General features: G+C 43.1%; 1 protein-coding gene across 1 annotated transcript in view; it reads left to right on the forward strand.

Annotated features, from left to right (window-relative positions):
* Window positions 1-1,437: 1,437 nt before the first annotated feature.
* Window positions 1,438-27,442, forward strand: part of bin3 (bridging integrator 3) — a 40,256-nt gene continuing 14,251 nt past the window's right edge. The window contains exons 1-6 of the mRNA XM_036527050.1: window positions 1,438-1,562; window positions 11,762-11,810; window positions 14,618-14,658; window positions 16,462-16,523; window positions 20,860-20,996; window positions 25,824-25,864. Coding sequence (XP_036382943.1) covers window positions 1,555-1,562; window positions 11,762-11,810; window positions 14,618-14,658; window positions 16,462-16,523; window positions 20,860-20,996; window positions 25,824-25,864 — 338 coding nt within the window. The 5' untranslated portion in view covers window positions 1,438-1,554. The remainder of the gene's footprint in view (window positions 1,563-11,761; window positions 11,811-14,617; window positions 14,659-16,461; window positions 16,524-20,859; window positions 20,997-25,823; window positions 25,865-27,442) is intronic.

Consider the following 27,442-nt stretch of genomic DNA (forward strand, 5'->3'; position numbering starts at 1 on the left):
TAAATGTGTAAATGACCGGCAGCTCATGTTGTCCATCTGAACCCGCAGGACAGTGATAAACAAAGGCAAATGAACGATTAGCCTCACAGTCCTTCGTTGAGGAGGCTGGTGTCAGGAATCTGAAATCACTCAGTAGGTCGATATTGACAGAAGGGACTTATATTGCTGTGTTCCTTGATCCAATGTTCGTGCAGTTGTCCGCTGCACTTTAGCTGCACAGTTTGGATTATTTTTAACTTTTATGTTTTAAAGGTTGTTTTCTTAACATTGTCTAATTATATCTTCCTGTTTGCATGTTGCTGCACGATACAGTTCTTAACATTTTTTAGCATCAACCAGTGGGACCAAAGGTTGAGCTTGATTATTTTATTATGCATGGCAGTAATAAAACAAATATAGTTTACAGAAAATGTAAAAGGGGACAAACTGCTTAACAACAAAAAACCTGAATTTTTAAGGACATTTGGGAAAGTTATGTTTGGATTCTACATTTTGTTTGTTTTTGAAAGAAAACAAAAGGTCTTGTTATATATTTTGTGGATGTTTTTACTTCATGGCTTTTTCTATTACCTTATACTAAGGTACAATGTGCTCAAATAAGTTCTGAATATTGTTATGAAATTTATTATAATTACCATTATGATTTTGTGCAGGGGTGATTGGTTCACCTCAATGTTTACTTGGCTCTTCAGTTTGTTGTAATGCAAATGTTTTGTTATTAATGCATAAAGCATTTGAATAAAGGAAAAATGAACAGTTGTATTTGTGTACCATTTGCACTGTGATCAAAAAAGAAAAAAGGAAGTAAATATATTGTGTTGCTGACAATCAACAATCTCTGTGTGATTTGTGTCTTTCACATCGATATGTCATTTCCACTAAAATGCTTGTTTACTTTTTAAAATAAAAGACAACATTTATTTTTAAAATAGATGATAAAATATCACTAACATTGTCAAGTAGTCTGTATGTTCATAACCCTTGTAAAAGGAGAATGTTTGCATTGTACACACTTTCAAGAGATTAACTGTTTACTTTGTTGCTGACAATCAACAATCTCTTTACATTTTTAAAAAGTTTGGTTTCAAACTTTTGATCTTTCACCATTCATCATCATTTCATAAACTAGTTAGATAAACAGGATTAAAAATGATGACCACAGTTTTACATATGTAGCTACATTATACAACCCAAGTGCAGCTTCACAAATTGATCAGATGACAGGTACGTAAAATACGGAGCCAGCAAGTTAAAATATATAGGCAATACGAGTTTTGGTTTGAAAACGGAAAATGTTTTCAATCAAATATGCTTGAAAAACATTTTATGAAGTGGAGGTTAATTATCTTTTGGACTCTCATGAGCGATAAACCGGCCGTAGCCCCGTCGCTTTCCGTAGTTTTAAATCAATCTGACCTATGACCCCAGGATGAAAACCACCTTCTCTACTTCCCGGACGCAGTTGGTGTCTGTTTTGGTTTTGTTTTAAGGGGGATGAGGTATTTGAGATAAGTAAAAAGTCCGGTATGAAATTGAATTAAAAGGCCGAACAACATGAGCTGGTGAGTGTTGTTTATTTGCTAAGCGTAACATGCGAATCTGGTCTTACTGATCGCCTCGTTAGTTAGCTACATAGATAGTTAGCCAACTTATTAGCCGATTCGACAAACAAGTTTCAGTAACCGGCTGAGACCACCTAGCTATCTCCATTTTTCGATACTTACCAACATATTCGAAGAAACGAATCTTTTTCTGTTTTAGCAACAACGTAGAGATAACGAGGTACCTAGCTAGCAAACATGCTAGCCAGCCAGCCAGCTGCCTAGCACCGTAACCTTGCTTGTGGGCTTCTTAGCCTTACCCTACTAATTCTACATAGCTAGGCTCTGGGTACCTTCGTAGTATCTAAGTAACGAGAAATCCCGATGGTGACATGGTTCGCTAGGTAGCTAGTTTGCTAAACCGTTTGTCTAACCTTGCTAACCATTTTGTGTCTAACTTGTTTCTTTTCTGTGAACACTCAAATAGTACCTTAGTGTTTCGCTACCTAGCTAACTAACAGATTAGTAAAGTAATCGAATGAGAAACAGGAAGCTCTCAGCTGGTAGAAATTCACGACAATACTTACAGGGCACAGGGTCACTGTCACTATGCCACAAATTCCAGGTCGAAATTGTTTACTTTGTCTTTATTCTGTAAACAGAACCAGACAGGTATTATACAACTAACTACTGTAGCCAACTAATTAACTGGGATAGGTTCCTACTAAAGAGTGTTGGTTGACTGAATCAGGTGCTCGTTCATTTGTTTTAATATAAACAGATATGCTTGGCGATGAAGGTTTGTGTCTTTCATGAAAGGATACATCACCCGATAGATGGTTAATTAGTTATAATGACATATTTAAAAAAATGTTAGCGTTACTCAAACGTGTTAAACTAGTCGGACAAGCTAAAGTTACCGGCAGTACTCCTTCGCGTATTGCTTACGTGCAAACTTCTTTTTTTTCCCTCACAGAAAAACTCCCACATGTAGTTTCTCTCTGAAAGCAACGGTAGTGAGGTGGGGATATCTAGGCTACTTACATATTAACGGTGGGAACTAAACCGATATGTAGTTCTGCATGGTGTAAATTTCAGTGCAGTATTTAGTTTTGCAGTCTGTTTGGTGCAACATCCATCTATTCCTAGAGGTCCATTCCTGTATGAGTTGAATCATAACCCCACCGTTAGCATTAGGAGATTTGCAGCTTTAGTTTATGTGACACTTGTGTAGTTGTGTAGAATGTGGAGTCTGAAGGCCTGGCTAATTTACAGTGTGACTGTGCTGTCACTTCTAAATGCGGTATAGGTTTAAACTTTTATTCAGAATACTTTTATTTTCATAATTTAACGTAGTCCTGTGTAAATGATTTCAGCCTGTACATAGTCTGTGGCATTACTGATGCTATGCACATAGTGTGACCAGAGTAAAGTATGAGGCGTTAAAAAAGGACCAACCCTATGCTTTCCAAAAAATCGAATATACTGTTTATACAGGTCGATGAAGTTGGCTGTATTGTGAAAGGAAATCCTACTTTTATGGTTGATGGAAATTCTTCCGGACAAGTCCCATATCCTGATTTTCTATTGCAGTGCCTTCAGGCTTCAGCTGATTAACAGATAGGGAGACAGTAGGCTGTGTTGTATGTTGCATGAGCACATATTCATAAATGCAGCAGCATTTCACCTTACAAGGGGGTGCATTCATCCCAAAATTCCAATGCAGGGTCTTGGACAATGCTACCAGAGGCTAGCTGCGTCAGAGGGAGTCCTCTTTTTTTGGTGGTGGTGGTGGTGGTGGTGGGGGGGGGGGGCAGCACACATTGGCCATTTCCATCCCGTCAGTGTTTGCATCTGCCTTTGACCCCAACTTTAATGCCGAAAAGGCAACAGGCACCACAGAGAGGCTAGTGCCGCAGCAAAGTCTGAGGATCAATGGCTGGCAAGCAGAACTTCCGTCAAAACGCACAGCCAGCATCAGTGTCAAGGGCGGGGTGCTGGCCCAGTCAAAGGGCCCTTTATGGGATGCGCCGACTGATGAATTCCAGCAAGGCTTTCACGCATGCACCCATGACGAGGGTGCTTTGACTCTGGGTCAGCGTAGAGAACAATTGCCGTCCCAATGTCTTCAACCAGGCCTCTGTGTTCCTTTGCCCACTTCTCTGTGATCGGACCTCCTGTGCTGATGTCACTCCCGAATGCAGTTCCAGCTCAAAAGATTCTCAGTTTTCCCTCTTGCGGCGTCATTTTTGTGACCCATTTCCGTCATACTGTTACGCCATTGCCTTGGTTCGGGAAAATGCCTGCATTGTTGTAAGGGGTCTTTCTCATACGTCCAGTGTCATGTCTGTTTGGCTAAAGCATCATGCCAAGGAACAGCAGATGTCCTTGTCTAAGTACCTAATGCGGTATGGTAGTTGTGGCTGGCGATCTCTTTCTTTTTTCCCCAGTGAGCACCACTTGCTTGTCTGTTAAGGTTCATTTTACAGAGGTCTACAGTGGTATCGTATCTTTCTCCTTTGAATTAAGTGGTTTGGTGAGGTTTCTGTGTCAAGGATCTGTGTTTTAATCCAGTAGTATTCTGTGCACGAAAGGCTGCCACAATTTGAAGCTTTTCCCTTGAAAATGCAAACTGAAAAATAGCATCATCTTAAGCAAGGCCAAATAACAGAATCATGTTACCTCTTAATTAAGGAAAGAATGAACTGCAGGTAGGTTTTCTTTTAGGCTGACTGGCCATGAATGGGAGTAGACTGTCATGTCAAATTTCTCATTCGTAGTCAAATCATGACAGAGTACAGCACAACTGAAAATGTGTTTCAAAGTACTGGGCTTTCCATTCAGGAAATTTCTGGGAAAACTTACCTTGCTGACCCAACAGAACCACTGACTAACAGACCATACTCCCTTTCTCTAGCAGTTAAAAAGCTTACTTTTTACTTAGTACTGTGTGCTAATTATGCTTTGCTGTCATTTAGTATTGGGTATGTTGTTGAAGGTAATTTCTAATGTAATTGAGTTCATATGTTGGAGATTCCTATGTAGTTGCCTGGTGGGACTGACAGTTCAAGTATTTGCAAGTACTCACATTTGCATCAGATTTCAGATCAGATCATTTTCGCCATAACAATAAGATACTGAACAAAAAGGCTTATTTGGGGCCAGTCTTAACAGGCCATTGGAAGAGGAAGGCTGAGCTTGAAAATTGTGTGCGGTGGGTTACTTACAAACCTACAAAGTTAACATACACTATAAGCCATTTGCTAGCCAGACTATTGTCTTGGAAGCTATGTGAATGTTTATTAGTTTTTCCCTGGTTCTTGAGAGCAGAAAGGTTGGTGGTGTTGGCGGGGTGTATATAATTATAGGTAACAATAATGATAATAATAAAACATTATTCATACTGCACTTTCCATAAAAAGTGCTCAAAGTGGCAATGCCCATGTAATTTTCTATTGATTTTTACAGTGACTGAAATAAATATGTTTACTTTACCCTGATGCCATATTTTAAGGTCATTATAAATATCCGAAGAATTGTTTTCAGTCAAAACCTAATGACTCAAAAGATTTGCTGCGTATTTTAACTATCTTATCTAATGAACCGGCAGAAGTGTGACATTTCAGAGCCAGCAGGGGTCTTGTTTTGCTGGATTGGCCACCCACATGATTAGCATCACTCAACTGACTCGAATCCTATTGGTTGAAAGCCCGCGTTTGAATCTTCTCAGCCACTCAGGTTGCGAGTGTTTTACGTAGTATTGGATTAAAAAAACAAGCCCAACCTTTTTCTTGCACACTGTTTATTTTTTCTTTGTGAATCTTTTGCCAAGGTTGTCATGTTTCTTGCTAGGGCAGGCTGCCATACCAAAGCAATTCTCAAGTCTGTGAGAAACACTAGAATGTGTGTATCTGAATTGTGCAAAATACAGGATTTTGAATGTTCTACGTAAAAAGAAAAAAAACACAGTTTAAGGATTACTTGATTTACATATTTTGCTGTTTATCCACAAACAAAGCAATAGGACCTACAGTAACGGTTAGCTACACAATGGCTAGGCAAATTCTTCCACTTGGCCCAGAGAATCAGTTTCCCTGTCAGCTGTAGCATTTACTGAACTATGACATGTCTGCATCATCATTACATGACAGTTGTCAGCATGAAGCTTAAAGTACATTTTCAATGAATGTTTTGCTCAAAAATGTAACCTTCCGGGCACATCTTGATGATTAGCATGGTGCTACTTACCCACTTTCACACCTACCTTTTGGTCTCTGTGCAGTTGTCCTTGGCATATATGCATCACCTGGTATTGAATGTGTAGTATAATTTTAGCTTTCAGACGTAGCGGTAATGTGCACATCATGTCGAGTTTATGTCCTTGTGTAAAATATTTGTGCAAGTGAAGTGGATAGATTGGTTTTAATTGTACGTTTTATTCTATGGAATAAACATGTTAAGCTCGTTGGGATGTCTAGGGAAGGTCAGCAGCCAGAATTGGTGCTCCAGGCAATGGAAGAACCCTAGCTGAGAATTTGCGCAGTTCAACATCCATTAAAGCCCATTCCTAGTTCACTTCCACAGTCTTTTGTAGATTCATTGGTTAATGGACATGACCCCCAACTAATGTGTGAAATGGAAGGTCATCTTGTTATATGCATGCTCTTTCCACTTCACTATAATTTGTAATGAGAAAAGGGTTTTGATATGTTAGAGGGCTTTGTTATCTAGGTGCTGAATAGGCCCACATTCAGACTGCTGCTTTGTTTCCTCTGAATATGAAGGCTTTTGCCATGTCCACTATTTGCTGCAGACTTGCGTCTCCCTTGAGGCCAATCAAATGAAGTCCGATGCTTAGAGTACTGCAGTCACTTCCATAAGAATCTGTTCACAGAGCCAAGAAATAGGCATTCGGCTGTCTGCTTTTCAAATTCTAAAATAAGGGGGTCATAAGCTGATTTTCCTCATCATGTTTTTTTTTTTTTTTGTCCCTGAAATAAATATTGGTGCAGTATGGTAAGGGTTAATTAATAACAGACAGCAATGTGTTTGCTGCTGCGGAGACTTGCCACAAGAATAGAAATTAAATAAAATATTTGTCTGCTTACTAATTAATATGCAATTCCAGTCCACCCACCACCGTCCAAAGGTTTCTGAGCGTACTGGGCTTCCCTTCTGCTGTTCTTATTTATGAATGATCATCCTTCTGACTAAAGTTAAAGATATTGAGTCACTTGCTGCTACACTGCCAGTCAACAGATAAAGAGAAGCCTTGGGCCAGCCAGTTTCACCACAGGCAACATGGCAGCCTCATTCAGTCACGCAGCAAGCTGAAACGGGTGACTCTGAAGTTGTTCTTGAAGGGAAGAAAAAAACATTTCTTCTGTTATTTTCTGTCCTAGTTTTTTTCTTTGTCTTGGTGTTTAACAGTTAGGCAGAGCCACTTATTGTAGTACATAGAATCCTAACACCTAGGTATCATGATTTTCTAAAACCATATGGCAGCGTTCAGTTTTTTTTTTTTTTTTTACCTATTTAGCCTAATTATGCTGTGTCCAGTAATGGTTTTGAAAGAGGGAGGGCGGATCCTGAAGTTTCTGGAGTCTGAGTGATTGCGTTTGTTTTGTTTTTTTTTTTTTTTTTAGCTCTGTGTCTGATGTAAACATCCTAGACTGTCTATACACCTATGATTACCCGATTAAAATTGGAATGAAATTGCTACTCACATCCTGTTTACCTGCTCTGCCATTGGGAAGGGGCGCCATGAAATGACTTTAGAGGTACAGTTTTAGAAACTTGGTCCCTGCCTTTACTTAATGTTCTGGGATAGGTATTTCCATGATAATGTGGTATAATTATGCCCTTACAGCATGGCCTAAAAGCCTTGTTGTTGAGAGGAAAATGGGGAAAAGGGGACATATTTCAAAAATAGTTTATTGCATCATTACAGTCTGATTATATTCTCTTATAATAGAGTCTCTCCCAAAAGTCATCATTCTTCAGTTTAAAAATACCCAGTATTTGCCATCCTTGACAGCATGTGTGATGTTTTATTTTCTTTTTGTCTGTTAAAAATTTCCCACCTTCAAGGTTGTTACTGTGAAGCATTTCAGATTAGAATAATTAACAAATGGATTGGCAGTCATTGCCCTCACTTGGTATTGATGGAATGATTTTAATGAAAAGCAGTTTCATTTCATACTTGTAATCAGACACTGTTGTTGCTGACAGTTTTGTAGGCTCCTGAAAAGCCTTCCCTCCTGGTCATTCATAGTGACAAAGCTGTGGCAGTGCACTATAGCTGAGCCAGTAGATGCTATGGAGATGAATAGCAAGCCTCCCCAGCTTTTTTTTTTTTTTTTAGCAGAGTTTGGTGTGCGTGGAGTAGGTGTTCCTGTTCCTACCAGTTCCACCGGGGTCTGTAGGTCTGCGTGGCACTGACCCCTGGTCCCACTCGGAGGGCCCTCTCCTCAGTCCCCCGGGCTTAGGACATGGGATTGAGGACATTTGACAAAACAGACAGAAAATTTCTTCGGTCATGTGCGGGGGTCGAACGAAACGTAACTCTGTGTGAAGAGCCATCAGGGCCGATTCCCACAGTTTGGTCCATCTTACCTCCCCTTCGTTACGTGGGCATTGTGGGCAAGCTAGCTGTACACAGACGAAACAGCTCAGCAAATGGCCGTCCTATGAATTGCGTTTGTTACTGGCTTGGCTGATTCTGTGGCGGCTCACTTTCAGTGGCTTCAGGCCAAGGTTGAGAGGAAAATGTCTCTTCATCTCCTTTATTCTCCTGGAAGTAATACGACCTGAAGAACACTAATCATTCTACAAAAAAAGAAAACGTCTTATTTACACTGAGGTTTTTTATTTCTCCTGAAAAGAGAGCATTCATGTATTGCCTTAGCACATACAACAGATAGTCGCCTTTGCTCATTTTCCTTCTGCCAAGTCCTTGCAATTGCAGTTCAAGTAGTCATTACTATAGCATGCTAGTGATGCGTTACGTTAGTAGTAACATGAGTCACTCTGTGGACTGGAGGAATTCAAGTGGGTGATGACATGTAGTTTTCCATGATGGTATTAGATGGCAAGATGTATGACAGGGGTGAAAGTAGTTTTCCTCAGGAAGTGGGACATTTGAACTGTATTTTGGCCATGCAGTTGCAGCTTTTCTTATCCCTGCGTTTGTTAGTGAATGACACCCAATCAGAATACAGAAATGAAAAAGAATCGTTGAAGTGTCTTTACACTGGATCAACTTTTTTTTAAGACAAAAAAAATGGCCAGTTATAGGAAAATCCTGTAAATGTTTAAGATTAAGATTAATACTGTTCTACAGTGCAGCCAGCTCTGTAATGCTACACCAGCACATCAGAGGGCCAAAACATTGAAGTGATTCTGAATCGTGTGGGCAAAGTAAAACTGTGGAGAATTCAACTTTTTTTGGCAGTCTTTAGTCCTCCTGCTCTTGGATTGCCTGAGCGGAACTGAGACCATTACTAGCATCTCTCATTCATCGCATTCGATGGCATGAAACCAGCTTTGACAGAATGAAACTGTACTGGACCCATGTACTTGCATCACACCAACTCGACCTCCCTCTACAACTCTAGTTGCATTTGTGTGAACTCAGTTTTGAGATAACCTCAGCTTTAAGGCGGGGGGGGGGGATGGAGAGCATAGGGAAATTGGCTTTAGAAATGAAACCTGTGTTTTTTTGATTTTTTTTTTGTCTTTCCTCATTGGTTTTTGTGGTTTAAGCCTGTTTTTTGTCGCTGCTTTCTTGGGGCTCTTGATTAAACTGTCATCAACGCGAGCTGTCACACACATCAGTGGCATTGCACAATGTGGCCTTGCGTTTCACCCCTTTCTCTGCCGCCTCATTAGTCTACACACCTTGATATTTGACGCAGCTGCTTCTTACCAGCCGTCAAGTCTGTCAAGTGTCTGACAGTCACCGCTGTCACGTCATTGATGGTGTAGTCAGTTGCAATAAGGTAGGTTGTTTTTTTATCATGGATCACGTTGATATTATATATAATTAAAAAGCGACTTATCATGAGGCTAATAGTGTGAAAAGACCAATTGTTTTGGTCTGGGGGTGGGGGTGGGGGGGTTCCCCAGTCTAATATCTTATTGAAATAAAATTTTGGAACTGAACAATGAAACATGTGAGGCCATGTCACATGAGATTACTGTCATTACGCACACAGCCTAATCTAGAGCAACTTACATAGGTAACAATTTTATCCATTTATACAACTGGATATTTACTGAAGCAGTTGTGACAGCCGCAGCGGGCAATCGAACCAGCAACCTTTCCGGCACAAGCTCTGCTCCTTGCCACTATGCCACACTGCTGCCTATATGATAGTTTAAATCTCCTTGCACCTTCTGCTGAAAGTGCCTTTTTAGTATGACACAACTCAGCTTCCGGTTCATATTTGCTAAAATGACACAACATGTGGAGCCAGAAGCAAGGAAAACATTAGCAGGATGTGACTGGTAATGTGCCTGCATTTAAATGGAGTGCCTTATTTTTGGAAAGCAGTTGGCCACAGCCTAGCTTGAGGACATTCTTGAGCTAGGTTTAGGACTGGACATACAGGACCGTTGCCAGCATGACAGAGATGTGGGTTTTCTTGGCTTTGGGGAGTTCTTCTGGAAAGTTATGCTGTGCTTTGACTGTTGTATGTCCAGGCACACTTCCGATGGCCCTTTGGCCTAAGGCTCTTTCAGTCATTATTTCCCCCTTTCTTTAATACAGTGTCTTCATCAATTTGTGATAAACCCATATTCAGGAGGGAAGTGGTGTACATTAAAAATATAACTCTAGTTTGGAATGGCATAGAGTGTAATTCTGAGTCTCATCAAAAAGTAAAGCTTTTTGACCAACTGGGCTCAGGTGTTTTTTCGTTGTGGTTTTTTTGAGCAGGGGTCAATATGTTAAGAAGAGATTGTCTCTCAATATCTCCATCAGTGAACCTGACCGCTGATGAAATTGTTATACAAATGCTACAAAGATGTAGGCTGGTGGATTGTTGCAATGAATAAACTGAATAAAGTAGTAACCAGTCAAATTTAATACATTTAAAGAAACCACAGTGATGCCCTGAGATTTCTTGTACAAATTATGTTTTGTCATTGTGGTCACTTGAACATCGTGTCCTGTTGGGCACTATTGCCTGCGGTCTTGGAGTCAGGCCTCAAAACCACAGCCTAGGGCTTGCTGTCCGTGATGTCTGTCCTTTGTCTTTATATATGAGAATATGCCCTGAAAATAGATCTGGTCAGAAATCTTTACACAAAATGTGTAGCCTTGTTGCTCAGTTACTACTCACTTATTACTTTTATTTCTGAGTAGAGTAAAAGAAGTCCTAATAAGTACCCTTTCCACAAAAAGGCTGGCTGTTGGAGCAACAACCTTTAGCTTGGGAGTGGTCAGCAGAGGGTGAGAGCAGCAAGCCTTTCTGATGCTGGTCTTTGGGGGGATGTGGAGAGGTACAGAGCGCAGCTCAGTTCTGTGGTTTTGAGCTAAAACAATCAGAAGGACCTGATATCTGCAGCATGTAGACTCTGGGGGTGGGGGTTGGGGGGTGGGGACGCAAGCCTAGAAGAGAGGGATGTGGGACAGAGGGGACAGGCACTTCTAATTAGAGACATCCGCCTGCAATGGGAGCCATATGTGCAGTGCGGTGACAGGAAGTTGATAGGGACTGTGAAGCGTGCGTCGGTAGGACAGAGGTTAACAGGACCGTCAAGATGACTGCCATCATCCCACCTCCCCACCCCTCCCCCCCTCAGCCCAAGCCATAGACTGTACAGGCCTTAATCTAACAGCTGTCTCTGCTGATGGCTGAGGTTTTACTGAGGGAGACCTGTCCACATTCCTTTGAAATTAATGACTCATTGAGCTTAAAACATGTACTATAGCATGAAGCCATCAGAGAAACTGAGTGGACACTCACACATCATTTTGTTCATATTTCCAGGTTTAGGCATGGCAGAATCAGTGCCCTGTTAGGTCAGTGAATGGATGACCTTGAAGCAGTTACAGATTAGGTTCTGGGCTCCTAGGCCTAAGTTTTTGACGAGCTTGTGGAAACGACCAACGGAACAGAACGCATCTCTCATGGCACTATTAAGTGCAGTAAAGCACATGTAGCTCCTTTTTGTTCAATTAATTTGTTCATTTTTGGCCTGATCATTTCTTTCAGGATTCCCTTCAAGATTGGACAGCCGAAGAAGCAGATTGTTTCAAAAACGGTAAGTCGGTTTTGGTTTATTATTATTATTATTAATATTAATATTATTATTGTTGTTGTTGTAGTTGTTGTTGTCGCTCAGTCAGATAGCTCATAGCTGTCAGTCACTATAATTTACGCAGTATGAGACAACTTACTGTTGTTCTTATGAATCATTTGGCAGTGTGGCACCATGTAATACTATGACGTAAGGTAATATTGCTTTTATAGACTTCTCTAGGCTCTAAATTCACTAGTATGATTACACTGCTCTAAGGGATAATTGCTAGACACTGTGTTTTAATTAAGCTTTTATTTTAATGCTGTTTTTCACATTAATGCCTATTAACTAATTGTTGCTGCTGTTTCTGCCGTGATATATTTCATCTATATTACCTTATTAGCCTTGTATATTGCTCTGGGCGGAACATCTGTGTAATAATAATAATGATAACAATAGCCATACTTGTAGACTCCCAGATCACACATCTCACAGATCAGATAGCCTAATACAATTTTGCTAAATTTTGCTTTTCTGCTACCTGCAAACTGACAACGGTAATGCTAGGCTCTTCCCTTGGTGGCTGGTTTAGATATTTAGAACTGCCCAGTCAGAAAATTAACAAAAATACTGCCTAGATCCTGAAATTCTTTCATCAAGTTAAATTGTCTTCATGAATTATTGCTGTGTAAGATTCAGTTTACTGTGTACTGAGGAAGAGCTTCTATACCAAAGCCCCCCTTGCAGTGCACATCCAATTTTTGCAATGCACAGGTTTGTGTGACACACACACACACACACACACACACACACACACACACACACACACACACACACACACCTTCTCTCCCTGCCCTGAACTTGATCCTCCAGATATATGAAGGCACGTGACATAGGTATGTTTTTTCCAGAGTTGGGCAGTATAATTCCCAGCGGCTATTTCTAATAGGGGAAAGGTCAAGGCATCTTTAGATTCGGAGGAGCTCTGCATATCCTATAAAAGGATTACTGATCGAATTGTGTTGCTCAAAATATGCATCGTGGTAATTCAGTCCAGTGCCTTTAATAATGCTTCCAGGCTGCCCTGACATTGGCTTTGTGGTGGCCTGGGATACGGACATGGGCGAACTAGTGGCCTGCCACTGAGACGCGGACCAGACTTGAAAGAGGCCTGCTGTCTGCGCACTGGACATGAAAGGCAGGGAGATGGATGGGCTAAACCATTGACAAATGCCTGTGTGGCCTTCAGACTGGCTTCGTAAACCTCGCACAATGCCCCCGGAGTCCGCAGCGTGGCCGTTTTCTCAAGCGTCGGTCCAGCTTTTGAATTCCAATCACCAATTCCAAAAAGAAGCCTGTAATTACAGCTTTGAGAGGAGGGAAAAAAAACTCAAATCGAAATAAAAAAGAATATGAATAGCTGCCGACTACTCTGCAAGATTAATTCTGAGTGTGTTGCTTTAACATCCTAAACCAAACTCAGTGACCCAGTCCTGCCTAAACCTCCTCTTGAAGAGCAGTGTTACACACAGTACATGGCCCTATAAGTATACACAGCCATGCTGACCAGAGGCATTTTTAGAGCCGTGGTGCTTTGTCTGCAGTGCCGCAGTGGGCACGGTGCCCCAGCCGCCAGCTGCTTTCGAGTCCCCGCTGAGCCGGACACGTCGGGAGAGCCTCGTAAGTTTATGGTTGCGTTAATGCTGCCGGTGCCCGCTCGTCCCGGCCATGTGAGGGACGGCGGTGGCAGCTCCAGCGAGTGGGTGCTCCCTCCGTCGGGGGGGGGAGAACAGAAACCACTTCCACTGTAATCTGTCTGTGGCCCCGGCAGACACACGGACCGGGCTCCCAGTGTTCCTGTGACATCACAGGGCCAAGGCCGGGCCGGAGGCTCCCTGGCGACGAGGTGCCCGCTTCCTCCCGCAGTGTTTATTTGTTTATCCCGCCGGCCCGCGCAACCTCAAGACAGGAACCCCCAGCTGCCTCCGAGCGAGCCCCGGTCCAGCGCAATTACAGCGGCCGGGGCCTGAGAGGACAGGGGGGCTCCAGCAAATCCACAGGGCTAAATTGAAACAGCATTGAGCAAATTACAGGAGCCGGAGTAAAGTGGTTAATTGTGTTAGGGACGAGGGGGGGGACACACCACAGTGTGTGCCCTCTGTGTCTGTGACATGCAGGGATGCTGCCGGACAGGGACTGCACCCCTGACAGCCGAGTAATTGGGTGCAGCGACGAGCAGGAGGACCGGTTTTAGGATGGTCATAAATGAGAGATGATGGTGGTGATTTTCTTGGCAGTGGACGAATGAGGCATTGGCAACGTTCTTCACCTTGTCACCCGTTTGTATTAATAGAATGTTCTAAAAGGAAAAAAAAACATGCATACAGTATACAGAGATATACACGCATACATTAACCCTTCTAGCAGCCATCTCCTCCCTCAGACACTGATCTCCTCAGAACAAATCTGTCTCAGGAGCCTATAACAGCACTGTTACCCTTTGCTCTCCCATCTCTGTTTTCTTCAAAATGGAGAACTGTTGATTCAGTGTTTGTTTTTCCCTGATGAGGCTTGAAATCACCTTAGGCTCCCAGCAAGCTTAATACATGAGCACGAGCGTGTGTGCATGTGCTGGCCTCGCGGAGCTGAGTCATGCAGCAGGCGGGGCTTGGCCACATGTCTAAACTCCCACCCACCTGGCAGAGGCCTTATTCTTTCTCAAGGAGTGCCACGGCGGCCAGTGATAAAGTGGAGCAGGTTGCCCACACACTGCTTTCAAGCCAACCAAATCCCCGGCATTCATCTTTGTGTGTGTTCTGTCTTCACAGGTTGAAAGAGACTTTGAACGAGAATATGACAAGCTCCAAAAGTAAGTTTTGTGTGTGTCCGACAGCTCATTTGAATGCGTGTGTCAGAAGGCGCCCACGTCGTTGTTGTGCTCCGGTACTTTTTTTGCGAAGGAAATTTCATGCAGAATCCTCAAAAGAATTGAATACTTATAATAACAGAGACAAGACGCCCATATTCTCAAACACATTTCCATTATTTAGAAAGACGTAGAGCACCAGAAAACCATTAGTACTCACACCCATTTTTTCTCTTCATTTAGGTACCTGGGCCCTATTGCAGTCACAATTGAAGTTGACTGTTAAAACAATCGGTATGGCGGTACAATGCGAAAGACCAGATCAGCCCAGCTGGCTGCAGTTCTTGTTGCTGTGTTTAACCCATCAAATTTCCAAAGTGTCAGCAGCATTGTACAGAAATATTAAATGTGATCTTCACTGAATTGCTACAGAAACCCCAATCCCCTTGAGTGCTAACAAATAGGAAGCATTACGCTGCCATGCGTCTGTAAAGCCAGGTCTCCCAGGTTAAAGAGACTGGCTCTGGGCTGGTGTTAAGTGTGTGGGTTGTGCTCAGGGCTCATTGAGTAGGAGGCCTGAAATGCAGGGAGTGAAAGCACTGCAGGTAGATGTAATGAAGATGAGTAAGAAGGAGTGGGCTTTTTTTGAGGGGGGGGGGGGGGGTGGTTACATGGATCAGGCATGTAAAGGCACGGAATGCTGTTGTGGGTTATCTTGATCTGACGTAACGGGTTTGATTCAGTAATCGTACTGATATGTGAAATCCCTGCGGTGTCACAGTAGTTTTTCCCCCTGTCAGATTTTTATGTATATCTCAGTTTCAGCTTGCTGTTTTTGCACAGTCAGAGCACTGTTTGCAACTCTCACTGAGCCCGAATAGCTTAGCAGCAGGTAATCAGAAAGCACGGCCTCATCCATTAGGCAGTATTACAGTACTTCTCTCAGCTCTGAGTGTTAAACTGTAGGCAGTTGTCTTTAGTAAGGGGCTGAATGTTCAGAGCGGCGAGGAGCAGCTGGTACACTGCGTCTCCATTAACACCTTGTGGAAACGGGCGTCTCTTTCACCTGGCACCAACAGAGAGAAATTCTTCACACATGCTCCTATTTTTCATGGAGTGTTGGTCCTAATCATATGCACAGCTGCATTTAACAGAGAGAGGTTTTTTTTTGTCTTTGTCACTTCATCAGATTCTCAGAATTAACGTGACAACACCGACACCAGAGAACCTAAACTGCTCCTTATTTTTTCCCCCTTCTCCTTAATTGATATAATGTACAACGATTCACAGAATGCAGTCCCTGTAGTCAAGTAATTGCCGGCATTAGCCTAGGCAGTTTGCAGTCGTTAACAGGTTTGGATCACGCTTTGGTGCTGAGAGTCTCTCTCGCACGGTGTAGCATGGTAGCTAGATTTCCCAGTCAGAGCAGCGGAGTAGGCGACGGAGCACGTTAGGACAGTGAACCCCATCATGTGGGCTGGGGACTGGGGATGGAGTCAGGCGGATGGAGCAGGGAGTAGCTGATTAGGGCGCTGCACCTGTATTCCCTGACTGGGGGGCTGTCAGTCAGTGCGCTGTGCCTGTCTGGGATACGGGCTGCTGGAATGCAGACACTTCACCGGCTTCCAGCTGGCTCTGTGGTCGTCTCTCTGCCAAGGCCTAGGCAGACGGGAAAGACACTTACGCTAGCGGGCCAATCAAAGTTCACCAAGCGCGGCGCGGTGATGTACGGTGCATAAATTGACTCCTGTTCCGAGGTGCATCGGCTCTAATGAACTCTCCCCCCTTTTTTGTTCTCGTCTACAGATTGGAAGATCAAACCAAAAAGCTGCACAAGGACATGAAGAAGAGCACAGAGGCTGACTTAGGTTTGTTTTGATGCTTCATTCTAAAGGAAATCCTGGAAAAAGGTGATAATTCTGCTTTACTCTAGTCTGGTTTCACCCAATTTGATGTCACAGTGCACATGATCGTCATTCTCTGATAGTTCTGGGCGTCTGAATGATGAAAATTTTTGCAATTAATCTCAATCACACAGTAATCTAATTTTCCAAAAAATCATCTTTTGTTGGTTATCCCTTTTTCCAGGACAACCTTCAACTGTGCAATAGGAAGATATAATTTTTTAATTAGATATGTGATCCTTGTGATGTCAGTTTTCCATGCTGATAGAGATTCTCTCAGCCACATTTGTTACTTTTGCTCTCTATAAAAATTGTTACTTTTTTGTAGGTAGGTGAAAGGGGGGGGGGGTTGAATTCTGGAATTGAGCACAAGATTTGCCCTTGGTTGATACAGCACATCAATCGCGTGTACACTGAGGGTGGAGCAGGCAGGGAGGCGGGGAGGGTGGGGTGGGAGGCTTTTTAATTTCCTTTGTTTCGTGCTCTGGAATATGGGAAGCCTCATCAAAGTAACTGAGCTGTCAACTTCTTCATTTTAATTAATGAACCCCATCTGTTGCACAGGTCTCTTCCTCATCAACTGCGAGTCTTACTGTCGAACAAAGAGACTCGGCGCCTGCTTGCTAAAGTGATGATTCCCCACAACGTTTTCCTTTAGAATTTGTAAATTAAAGTTGCTTTTCACGTGTGGCATTTTTGGATTTGCCAGGGCTGGGTTTGCTTCACTTGGCTGGAGGGGTATCGCCAGGGCACAATTTACAGGCCTCGATTGTTTGTCAGAATAATGTCCCGCCAGTGTGAGTATACTGATATCATACTTACCACGGCTGGGGTGGATCTGGTACAGGAAGTAATGGGTCATAAAAGAGCAGTGTTTTTGCACATTTGCCATTCGTGGAGTCCGGTAGCTGAGCTGTTCTGGGAAATGTAGCCAGCTGTAAAATAATGAGCAAGCCGCATTTATAAGGGGAGCGGCACAGCAACAGGAGCAGGCTGAAGCCCTTCAGGAGAGATGAGCAGCTAAGAAAGTCATATCCATAATTATCAATCATCAAGCAGAAACCAAGCGCCGATGCTCAAATTGTGAAGCCTTCTGCTGGATAACGTTTTATGCTGCCAACAGAAAATAAAACCATAAAACAGAAAAATGGAATAACTGTAGACCTGTAACAAAATATTTCAGTTAGCTGAAGTGTTGAAGAAAGTTGCATTGATTTCAGTTTGCTTTCAAGAACAGGCAAGCTAACCAGATCATTTACAGTTCCAATGTGCTGCTGTTATTTTAACTATTGTATTTATTGTAACACCATTTAGGCTATATACACAGATACCTGGTTCTGGTTTATAAACACAAAATACTAGATGAATTAATCGAAAGTGAAACTAAGTAGTAATTGGTACTATCCTTTGTTTTAAATATGTGTAGATGTGATATTTCACCTAACTAGTATGTAAGTATAACTAAATTTAGCAAATGAAAGACAGCTCAGTCACACTTACAAGCACTACAGACTGACTGCTTGTTAGGGTATATCTGCTACATTTACATTTACATTTACATTTACATTTATTCATTTAGCCGACGCTTTTATCCAAAGCGACTTACAAAAGTCACAGAAGGTCATTGGGACAATAAAGTACCGCTATGCTACCTAGGCAAAAACGTGCTACAAATACCAGGTAAGGGATAGAGCTTACAAGTACATGCCAAGAATCTTAGATCTACAAGGTCAAAATGGCAAGGGTGTCAGTCCAGGTAGAGTCTGAAGAGGTGTGTCTTCAGACCACGTGTGAAGGGTTGGATTGAAGGGGTTGTTCTCGTGGGGTGGGGAGTTCATTCTACCATTGGGGGGAGATGACGGAAAAACGACGATGCGAGGAGCGTGGGCCTTTCGTTCTGATGGTGGGAGGGTCGAGGCGGCCGGATGTAGCAGAGCGAGGTTGTCGAGCGGGTGCGTAAGTTTGTATGAGGTCCTGGAGGTAGGTCGGGGCAGTCTTTTTTGCAGCAGAAAAGGTGAGAGTCAAATTAATATGTTATTCAAAATGCTGTCTCCTTCACTCCTCTCTAAAATGCAGAGGAAAAATGTATCCTACTTCAGAACACTTAAAAGCAGGTTTCCTTATAAATATAGAAGTGCATCCTTTAAACAATATATTATTTGTTATAAAACAGACTATTAATAATAATAATAACAATAATAATAATAATAATTTCTGTATTTTAATTTAATTTTTTTCACCAAAGTCATCATAATAGCCTACTTCAGGTTGCTACTTGACAAGTTGGCAAGCATTTGCTAGTTGTCAAAATATTGGGAGGTGTGTGTTCTTAAAGAAAATGCCAAGGCAAGTATCATTGGAAACGGGTAAACAAAATTGACGGGGACGCTTCTCTCTCTTAACACAACAGGCACTTATTTGTAATCACAAGGAAGTACGCTATCAAACCAAAAAAAAAAAAACAAGAAAGACTTTAGTTAGTTACATGTATTAACTTCAGCAATGTTCTCTGTTTTGTCTTATTCAACATCTTGTCCTTTTCTTTAGTGATTATCGCGAGGTCCTGATGTTTAACACAACTCTTCTGATTACGTCAAGTGTCTTGTGACACGCACAAGCTTTCACTTTTTCCAGCGTGGGGTTGTGTGAACACGGTAATCCTGTTTATGTGAGAACGCCCCACAGAAGTTTTGGTTTGTTTAGGAGTAAGGAAAGAAGGCATATGTCACAGAAAAAAATATTTGGACATGCTTAGGACCTTTAACATAAGTATTTTTGACACTGAACAGAACATCCAACTTTAAGTTCTGTTGTTTTACTCTGACATTGATTATCAGGTTACACATCTTTAATGTACTGATAATCCCTCTGTTGTGTCCTGCTTCTTTCACTTTTCTGTATTTACACTTTTTGAGGACTGACAGGGTAATAGCTCAATATTTTTGTTTTCATAAGCATCTTTATGCTCCTTTGTGCTTGTCTGCTGTTTTATATTGGTGGTTTACAGACATAGAGAGGGGAAAAGTTAAGAGCAAAATAGTTGCTTTACCTTAGTGTTTATTTTTTAATAGAAAATAGCAACTAATTTGGTTTGAACAGATCATATAAGGTGTCTGTCACAGTAAAGTGTCCTCTGTAGCTGTATCAACTATGTGGAGGAAAAAAGAACTGATAGGAAAAATATAGAAATATATGCCTATATCAGGTAACTTAAAGGATAATCAGGTGCGCAGTGTACATTCAAATGAATGATCAATAAGTTTATCTAAGCATATATACATATATAAGTTACATACACACACATGTATACATACACATAAGCCTATATAATGTAACAATGTGTATGGTTGAACTGTTTGTCCAGATCCCAGTGTCTTTGTGATATCTGTCCTGCTTGTTTTACACAACACTGTTTCAAAGCTGAGTGCACCCCTCCCATGGCATCAAAACCCTTTTGTTTTGATTAGAGCTCACACCTTTGCTGCTAGCCATATGTGCTAAGCATGTCTGGGCCAGAGAGTGTACCCGTGTCAACATGCAAAAACTGCTGGTTTGATTTAGGCCTTAGTGTAAGGCTTATGACTTCTTTTCATCAGCCGTGTTGAACTGGGCGGTCGATGATTCCATTGGACATGGGTCTGTCTGGAAAATAAACTGCCTTTCCTTTCATTACCTTGTGGTGTAGCTAGCTACCGGAGGATAAACAAACAGCTAGCAACCATGTCAACTACTTGGTAGCTAGCTTAAAAAACTATTCAATGCATTCAGTGGTTCTGCATTTAGCTAGCTAGGTGAAAAATGCTTCTGCATGACAGATTTTTCTATCCTCCTGCACTCTTTTATCTGTAACATTAATGAAACCGTAGCTCCCTCTTCCTGTGTTTTGACATTTTCTTTCATGTGTAGGAAACAATAATTCCATCTAGCTGGACATGTTTATGTTCGCTGTTTACTTTTAAAATTATCTTTATTTACAGGAGATAGCTCTATTTAGACTACTTGCCACTATGGTAGACTACTTCCTCTTTGGTTAGTTCCATGAACACCCTGCTTCTGCTAAAAGTATAACCACACCCTCGCTACCCTGAGTACTCTAACCAACTGTACCTGGAACAACTTGCTTTTAATACTGACTAACCTGCTGGCTATTAATGGAAATGGCCTTTTTAGCATGGTCACCATCCAACAGCATAGATTGTGGCTTGTGGAAATGAGCTTTCAGCTGCAGGCAAGTAGTTTTCACTCAGGCACAGCTTTTGAAGGGGGAAAGTCACTCTCTCCGTCTCTGCTTCCGTTCTAGCCATGTCCAAGGCTGCTGTGAAGATCTCGGCAGATCTGCTGAACAATCCGCTGTGCGAGCAGGACCAGGCCTTCCTGGAGTCCATGACGGCCCTGGACACAGCCATGCGGAGAATGGACTCCTTCAACCAGGAGAAGGTCAGTGTCCGGCTCCTTCGACTCCACCTCCAGCTACTGCTGACAGTGCATGGAGTAACCAGGTCTAGTTCTTCTTATTGACTCCCACTATGTAACTTGTTCCCTTTCCACGCGCCTCAGCCCTCACATTTTTTTTCTCTAAGTGCGTGGAACTGGGGGAGTGGATAGTCAGGCCGTGTAGTGTTTGTGTATTAGCGATATTATTATTGTCCCAAAACATCCGAACTGGAAGAATGTGTTATTCATCCTTGGAATTTTTTTTAGAGTTGGTCTTTGTGGGGGAAGCTGAATTTCCCTTCCATTGGTCTGTAGGCCTCTTTTTCTATCGGATTTGCCTATGACTCAATCAGGATGTTTGAAATAACACCTACTACAGAGTGGCATCACTGGAGAGTGTTACTGTGCAGCGGCAAAGGGATCAGGGTGTTCTTCCTATTCACTCTCCTCATTCCCATGAGACCTTTTTCTGCTGTTTGCATTTAGTGGTGATTGAATCTCGTTATGCTCATTTTCTCCGCATCACGTTTGCTTTACTTCAGCGTTTGATTAAATTCACAGTTTGAAGGTAATTGCAGAGGGAATTGTATTTCCATTTAAAATACAGCGTCCTCAGGGCATTTCACACTGAGAGTTTCTTTTCCTTTTAAAGACAGGCAGTCACTGAAGCAATCCTACAGATATTTGAAGATGGTGAAGTCAGATATGAAGAAAAATTCAGATATTCTCAGATTCACATGCTGGCTTCTTGATCAGTGCTCCCAAAATGGTTAGAAGCATAATGATTTTCTCTGCATTGTGGTCCTGGCTGAATCAATAGGGCCAGGACTGGGGCAATTCAGTGACCCAGAGCTGAGCATAGTGACACACTATTGCCGCTCTCTAAAGAATCCGTTCAGCTGCCTCTTAGACTCATTCTGGCTGCAGATGTCCATTCAGCAAAGTCTTGGCAGAAATGGAACAAATGTAGTGAGCATATCTTATTATCATAGTCATTTAGCTCATCATCTCATGCTGTAGGAGCTTGATTTGTAAGAGGTTTGTGAGCTTGCCATTTCTGAATTGTAGAAACACTTCAAGTAAATGGTGCCAGGTAATAAAAGCAACTCTGCAGTGGCCATTTTGAACAGAACCACTGATTACAGTGTACAAAGGGTGTGTTAGATGGGGCTAGGCTCTGGGACTGTACCTTGGGTATGCTACTGTCTTCCATAAGTATGTGTCCAAGAATGGAAAAGGCACTCCCAATGGGTAGCTATTTGAACCCTTCTACGTCTTGGTAGAAGCAGACTAGTGTTTCTGTGTGTATGTGTGAATATGTGTCCATGTTTGTGTGTGTGTGTGTGTGTGTGTGTGTGTGTGTGTGTGTTTGAAATCAGACAGTGTTCTGTCTGATTCAGTTGCCTGCTGGGGATGCTGTTATGTGAATTCCATTTTCAAAATAAATAATGAAACCTCCATGCCGACACTTCCTTTTCTTGGGCAGATTGGGTATGAGTAAACGTTCTCGCAGCAGATTTTTGAATCAGCAGTCGTCAGGCTTTTAGATGAAAATCTGGAAAACCAGCAAGGGAAGATTCTGTACCGTGTTCCATACACCTACAGTTTTGTGTAAAATAGAACGGTGCTTATTAAGGAACAATGCTGCTGAAGTCTGCTATCAGTTTCATGTTGCATTTCTTTTTTCCTTCTCCTCCGCACTGGAATTTTGTTAGCTTTAACTGCAGTCAGAACCCTAAAGAATTTTAAATGTGTCTAACAAATCGCCCTGAGCGTTCTTCCCTCTCACCTGAAACGGGTCAGCTCCTTGACTCTCATAGCACTCACCTCTGCCAGACCCCACAGTAAGCCTCCTCAGCATCAGAATTAGCCGGTCTTGCTGGCCTGTGTTCAGACGATCACAATTTTTCCTCTTGATTTCAACAGATGCAGAATACCCTTGACTGGCTGCAGCATATTGACTACATAAAACCATAACTGTGTTTTGTGCACTTGAATGTTAAACTCATCATGTAGGCCAGTTGCAAAAGGCGGGTGTGACTTATGTTGTGTGTAGGAACGAAGATCCTGGTCCAGTGATGCCTTAGTTCAACATCTGCGATATGCAAGATACTGTGTAGAAGGGGTCATAGCCTCTTCCGTTACAGGCCCAGTGGCTTTAGATGTTAGAATCATGCATCAGCAATACACTTTGAATCAATAAGCAAGGCAAACTGCTGGAGTTCTCAATGTTCCAGGATCGATATGACTATGCATTGGGTCAGTTTGTAGGAGTCAGTTGTCAAGAGAGGTTGAACAAAACCCAGCTTTCCATATGACCTGTAGTTCTCGGCAGCTGTTTATCCACACATGCACACCTGTTTCTTCGAGATCAGTTCTCTGCCTAGATCACTATGTACTGAAATACTTGAGCAAATGCTTACAAATGCTACTTAAGTTCCTATGATAATTCAGGTCAGTTTTTCCACACGACCCCGGATCTCGTTATTACAACAATGGCTTGTTTTTGTTTTCCGTGCACCATTTGAGTGAGTCAATACAAGGCCCGAAACCTGCAGAGAAGTAACTGTTTGACCCGATCTTGCTGCCAGAAAAGGACAAGTGGGAGTGCTGAGCAGACTCGCTCTCTGAGCCCAGATGTGATCGATCTCATAACAGACATCAGATCATTTCCAATTTCACCCCAGCGAAACCTCGCATGACTTATTTCCGTTTTGTTGTCAGAGCCGTAACACTCCGTGACAGTTGTCAGTTCCATTCAACCGACTGTCTTAAATGAACCAGACCTGCGACTCCCCTGGTCTTCTGCTGCTGAATGCTGCGGCTTTGGATTGCAGGATCCTGCCTTGGCCTAAGGCTGGCTGGAGGGGAAAGCAAAGGGTAGGAGAAAGCCGTGGACGGCCTATTTGAGGCTTTCAGTCGTCCCATTTGGTGTTTGGAACATCACCTCGGGATGCCTGGTCTGTCAATGAAAGGCCCGTGAATCGCACAGACTCTGGCTCGCTTGTCAACAGTCCAACCTGTAGCGCATCCTCAGAGCCGCGCGGTTCATTCTGAAGGCAGTCCAAACCAGCGAGACTTTCAAAAACAGTCGGGCTCCTGCGGCCGCAAAAAATGAGATGTTGTGCCAGAAGGAAAGGGGAAAAGAAAGGAGAAGAGACAATAAAAACGTGCAGAGATAATGAAGGTAGGAGCGGATCTGGCCCCGGCGTTTATTTTCTGTGTTTAAAGAGGCCGCCAGTCGAGGAGCGCAGCGCCCGCGGCGTGCGGCAGGCAAGCTGGAGCCCCAGCGCCTGGGGGGGCGGGCTCAGAAGTGGAAATGGCGCCGATGCAGAGCGGTGGAGGATGCGATGCGCGGAGGGTATCGATTTCTCTGAGTGAGCAGCGCACGGGTGCGTATTTTTTGGGAGGCCTGCACGTCGAAGTGGCCTCTGCCCCGTGACTCACGGAGCCTGGCGGTGCGGCGCTTTGGCCGCGGGCGGTGCCGGGCCCCACTGGAATAGCCCTCCACTCGGCGCTCCGGGAGGGGTCAGGGCGGACAGGGCAGAAGCATGCTTAAGCAAATCGGTGCTGTTCCCTCAACCCAACACACGCACTCGCTGTGTATGAGTGTGTGCTTCTGTTTCACAGAGCTCTTGATATTTCTTGGTTTTTCTTTGGTGGTGGTGGGGGGGGGGGGGGGGGTGGTTATGCAAAATTTCTGTGCTTTTTTTAGAAGTACAATCTTAAACAAGCATTCCCGGGATCTCCTTTTTTGTAGAGACTTGATTTATTTTTTTTTTCTTTTTAGAACCATGTACAGCTTAATTGCTGTTTTTGGCAAACAACTGTTGTGAATAAACTTACAAGGTGATTGTCAAGTGAATTTTTTTCCATAAAAGGAAGTGATCGTCTCACTTCCTTAAAAGCTTGGGCATTTAAACAATATTGCTTTTTGTTTTGTCTTGGTGAGTGACAACCCTCCCAATAAGAAGTGAAGACTTGCTTAGTTTCTCCAGACTGTACGAACAAAATGCAGCTCTTTGTTTTGGAGCTGTCTCCTCGTGTCTCGATCTCCATGTTTGCTGTTAAATGTTCTCTGCAATGTTCTTCAGCTCAAGTTATTTGCCAGAACAACTTAGCACTCTGTCACAGATATAGGTCCTTTAAAGACATCTCGGAGCTGAAATGTAAATGATGTCAGAAAGTTGGTTAATTGTGTGCCAGCTCCTGTCTGTAAGACTTCAGCACGTGGCTGGAGGCATTGAGATGAATGTTCATTTGCTTTCATTTAACACCCCCCTCACCCCCACACCCACCCTCACCCCCCCCCCCCCCTAAAATCAGGCAAAGGCAACAAGAAAGGATATGCAGAAAATATAAACTGTTATTGTTAAAATGTTTGTTTGCAGAGAACTTTCATCTTATAAGGCAGCCCTGCCTCTGCAGGATTTCAAATCAGTGGGGTGTTCCTTTCATGTGTGTCCCCTGACGGATCCGTCCTTTTGTATCTTAAACTCTATGAATATTCAGGGTTTCCTCCTCGGGGCTTGTGTGCAATAAAAGAGTCAACGTCATGAAAGTTTAGTCCTCTGCGTTGTGAGAATATCGGTGAGCGTTTGAGGGGAAAGAAACATAATTGCTTATTGTTTGTGTGGATGTGACATCCGGCTGTAAATGAGAGCTGGGGAGATGCTCCGAGGACGGCTTTTTGAAAAGCCCTTTGGTTGGCTGAATTTAGTCAAGCGCTGAAAAACCGCCGCTTTTGCGTGTAGTGCATATGCTTTATATGCTCTGGTTTTATTCACTCTGATATTCCACATTAACCTCCGGTGTCTGTTGCCTCCACAGGTGAACCAGATCCAGAAGACAGTCATTGATCCTCTTAAGAAGTAAGTCTGCTGTTTCCCTGTTTTTCAGACAGGATAGTTTTTCTACTGGGGATCAATTTCTGGGCCTTTGAACGCCTCCTTTGTCATTTTCAGTGGGGCTGGGTGTGTTAAAAGAGCTCGGACAGGGAACGGGTTAAGGAATGCGTTTAATAAAAAAAACGAGGTGGATAGTAAAAAATATATATAATCTAGTGAATGGCGCTGCTGTGGTAGTGCATCTGGAAGAAAGTTTACTTGGCTCCCCACCTCCTCGCCCCCATCCACGCTCTCCATGAGTGCTATTCCATTCCTGGGCCTGTCAGACATCTCTCCAAATGTGAGCCTCCGGGGAGGGGCCAGGAAGAGGAAGCAGGACCTTAACGAGCACTCGGAAGACGGGCGTGATCCCTTCTCTCATAGCCTGACCACTCCCTCAGCCGCCCCTGCACTGTCTGTGCGTGTGTCTGTGTGTCTGGGTGTGTGTGTGTGTGTGTGTATGTGTGTCTGTGTGTGTGTCCTTGAGTGCAGTTTGCATTGTAAGAGTTAGCAATCTCTGTGTGTGTGCACATGTCCCTGAATTACATTTGTGAATACTGGTATGTGGTCATTAATTGTATTACATCCAGTCTTATTGCTAAGCAGTGCTTGATTTTGAAAGCTTGTAAATGTCTGGGTATGTTGGTTTTGCAGAGCATTTGTGTGTGTGTGAGTGTGTGCGTGTGTGTGTTTGTCTGTTTTGCATGCATACTCCCATGTGTATGTGTTTGAATGATGTGTGCATGTGTCTGCGTACGTGTATGTATGTGTGTGCGTTTCTGTGTGAGTGTGTATGGTGTGTGTGTTGCTACGAGTGTGTGTGTGTGCACGCACGTGGTCCCTCCTCCCTCCTAGTATGTTCTGGTGGCTGCGCTGCGACAGGATGGACTGGTTCTAATTTCCTCTTCCTGGTGGGCGGCAGGCGGACGTGTGGGCAGGCTCTGAAGATGGCAACAGGCCCAGCTTCCTGGGCCAAAAGCAGGGGATTGGTTGGAGAGTAGGACTGTCCCAGGACAGCACATACACACACACACGCACACACACACACACACACACACACACACAGACACAATGTGAGGAGCTTGTACGTACCGCTGAAAACAGGAGGGGATCTGTGGAGAAGGAGACACCCACAGGCCAGGGCTCTTTCAGGGCTCTCTTCTGCCCCCAAGCAGTCAGGTCCATCCTCAGCATCACACTCCTCTTCCCTCGCATGACCCCATGTCGGCACTGAATGCATTTCACCTTCAAGTTAACAGACAAGATAAAACACTGTCCTAAATAACATACATTATTAGGAAACAAACAGGATAATTATGCATTCGCATCGAAACATTTTATATTCCCATCAAAAACATACAATATTCAAGACCTCTTCATTGTTCCCTTGCATACTATATTTAGTGGTTTAGTTTTGTGAGCTGCGAATTGCTGATCTAACTTAATTCTAAAAACTAAAAATATTTAAAACGGTTACTGATAAACAGAGAGAACATTCAGCTCTTTCGGTGTAGCTTTGCAGTTTGAACTGTGAGCACAGGGCCACGTTGCATTTGCATGGAG

Source organism: Megalops cyprinoides, chromosome 4, assembly GCF_013368585.1.
Source record: "Megalops cyprinoides isolate fMegCyp1 chromosome 4, fMegCyp1.pri, whole genome shotgun sequence".
In the NCBI taxonomy this organism is placed as follows: Eukaryota; Metazoa; Chordata; class Actinopteri; order Elopiformes; family Megalopidae; genus Megalops; species Megalops cyprinoides.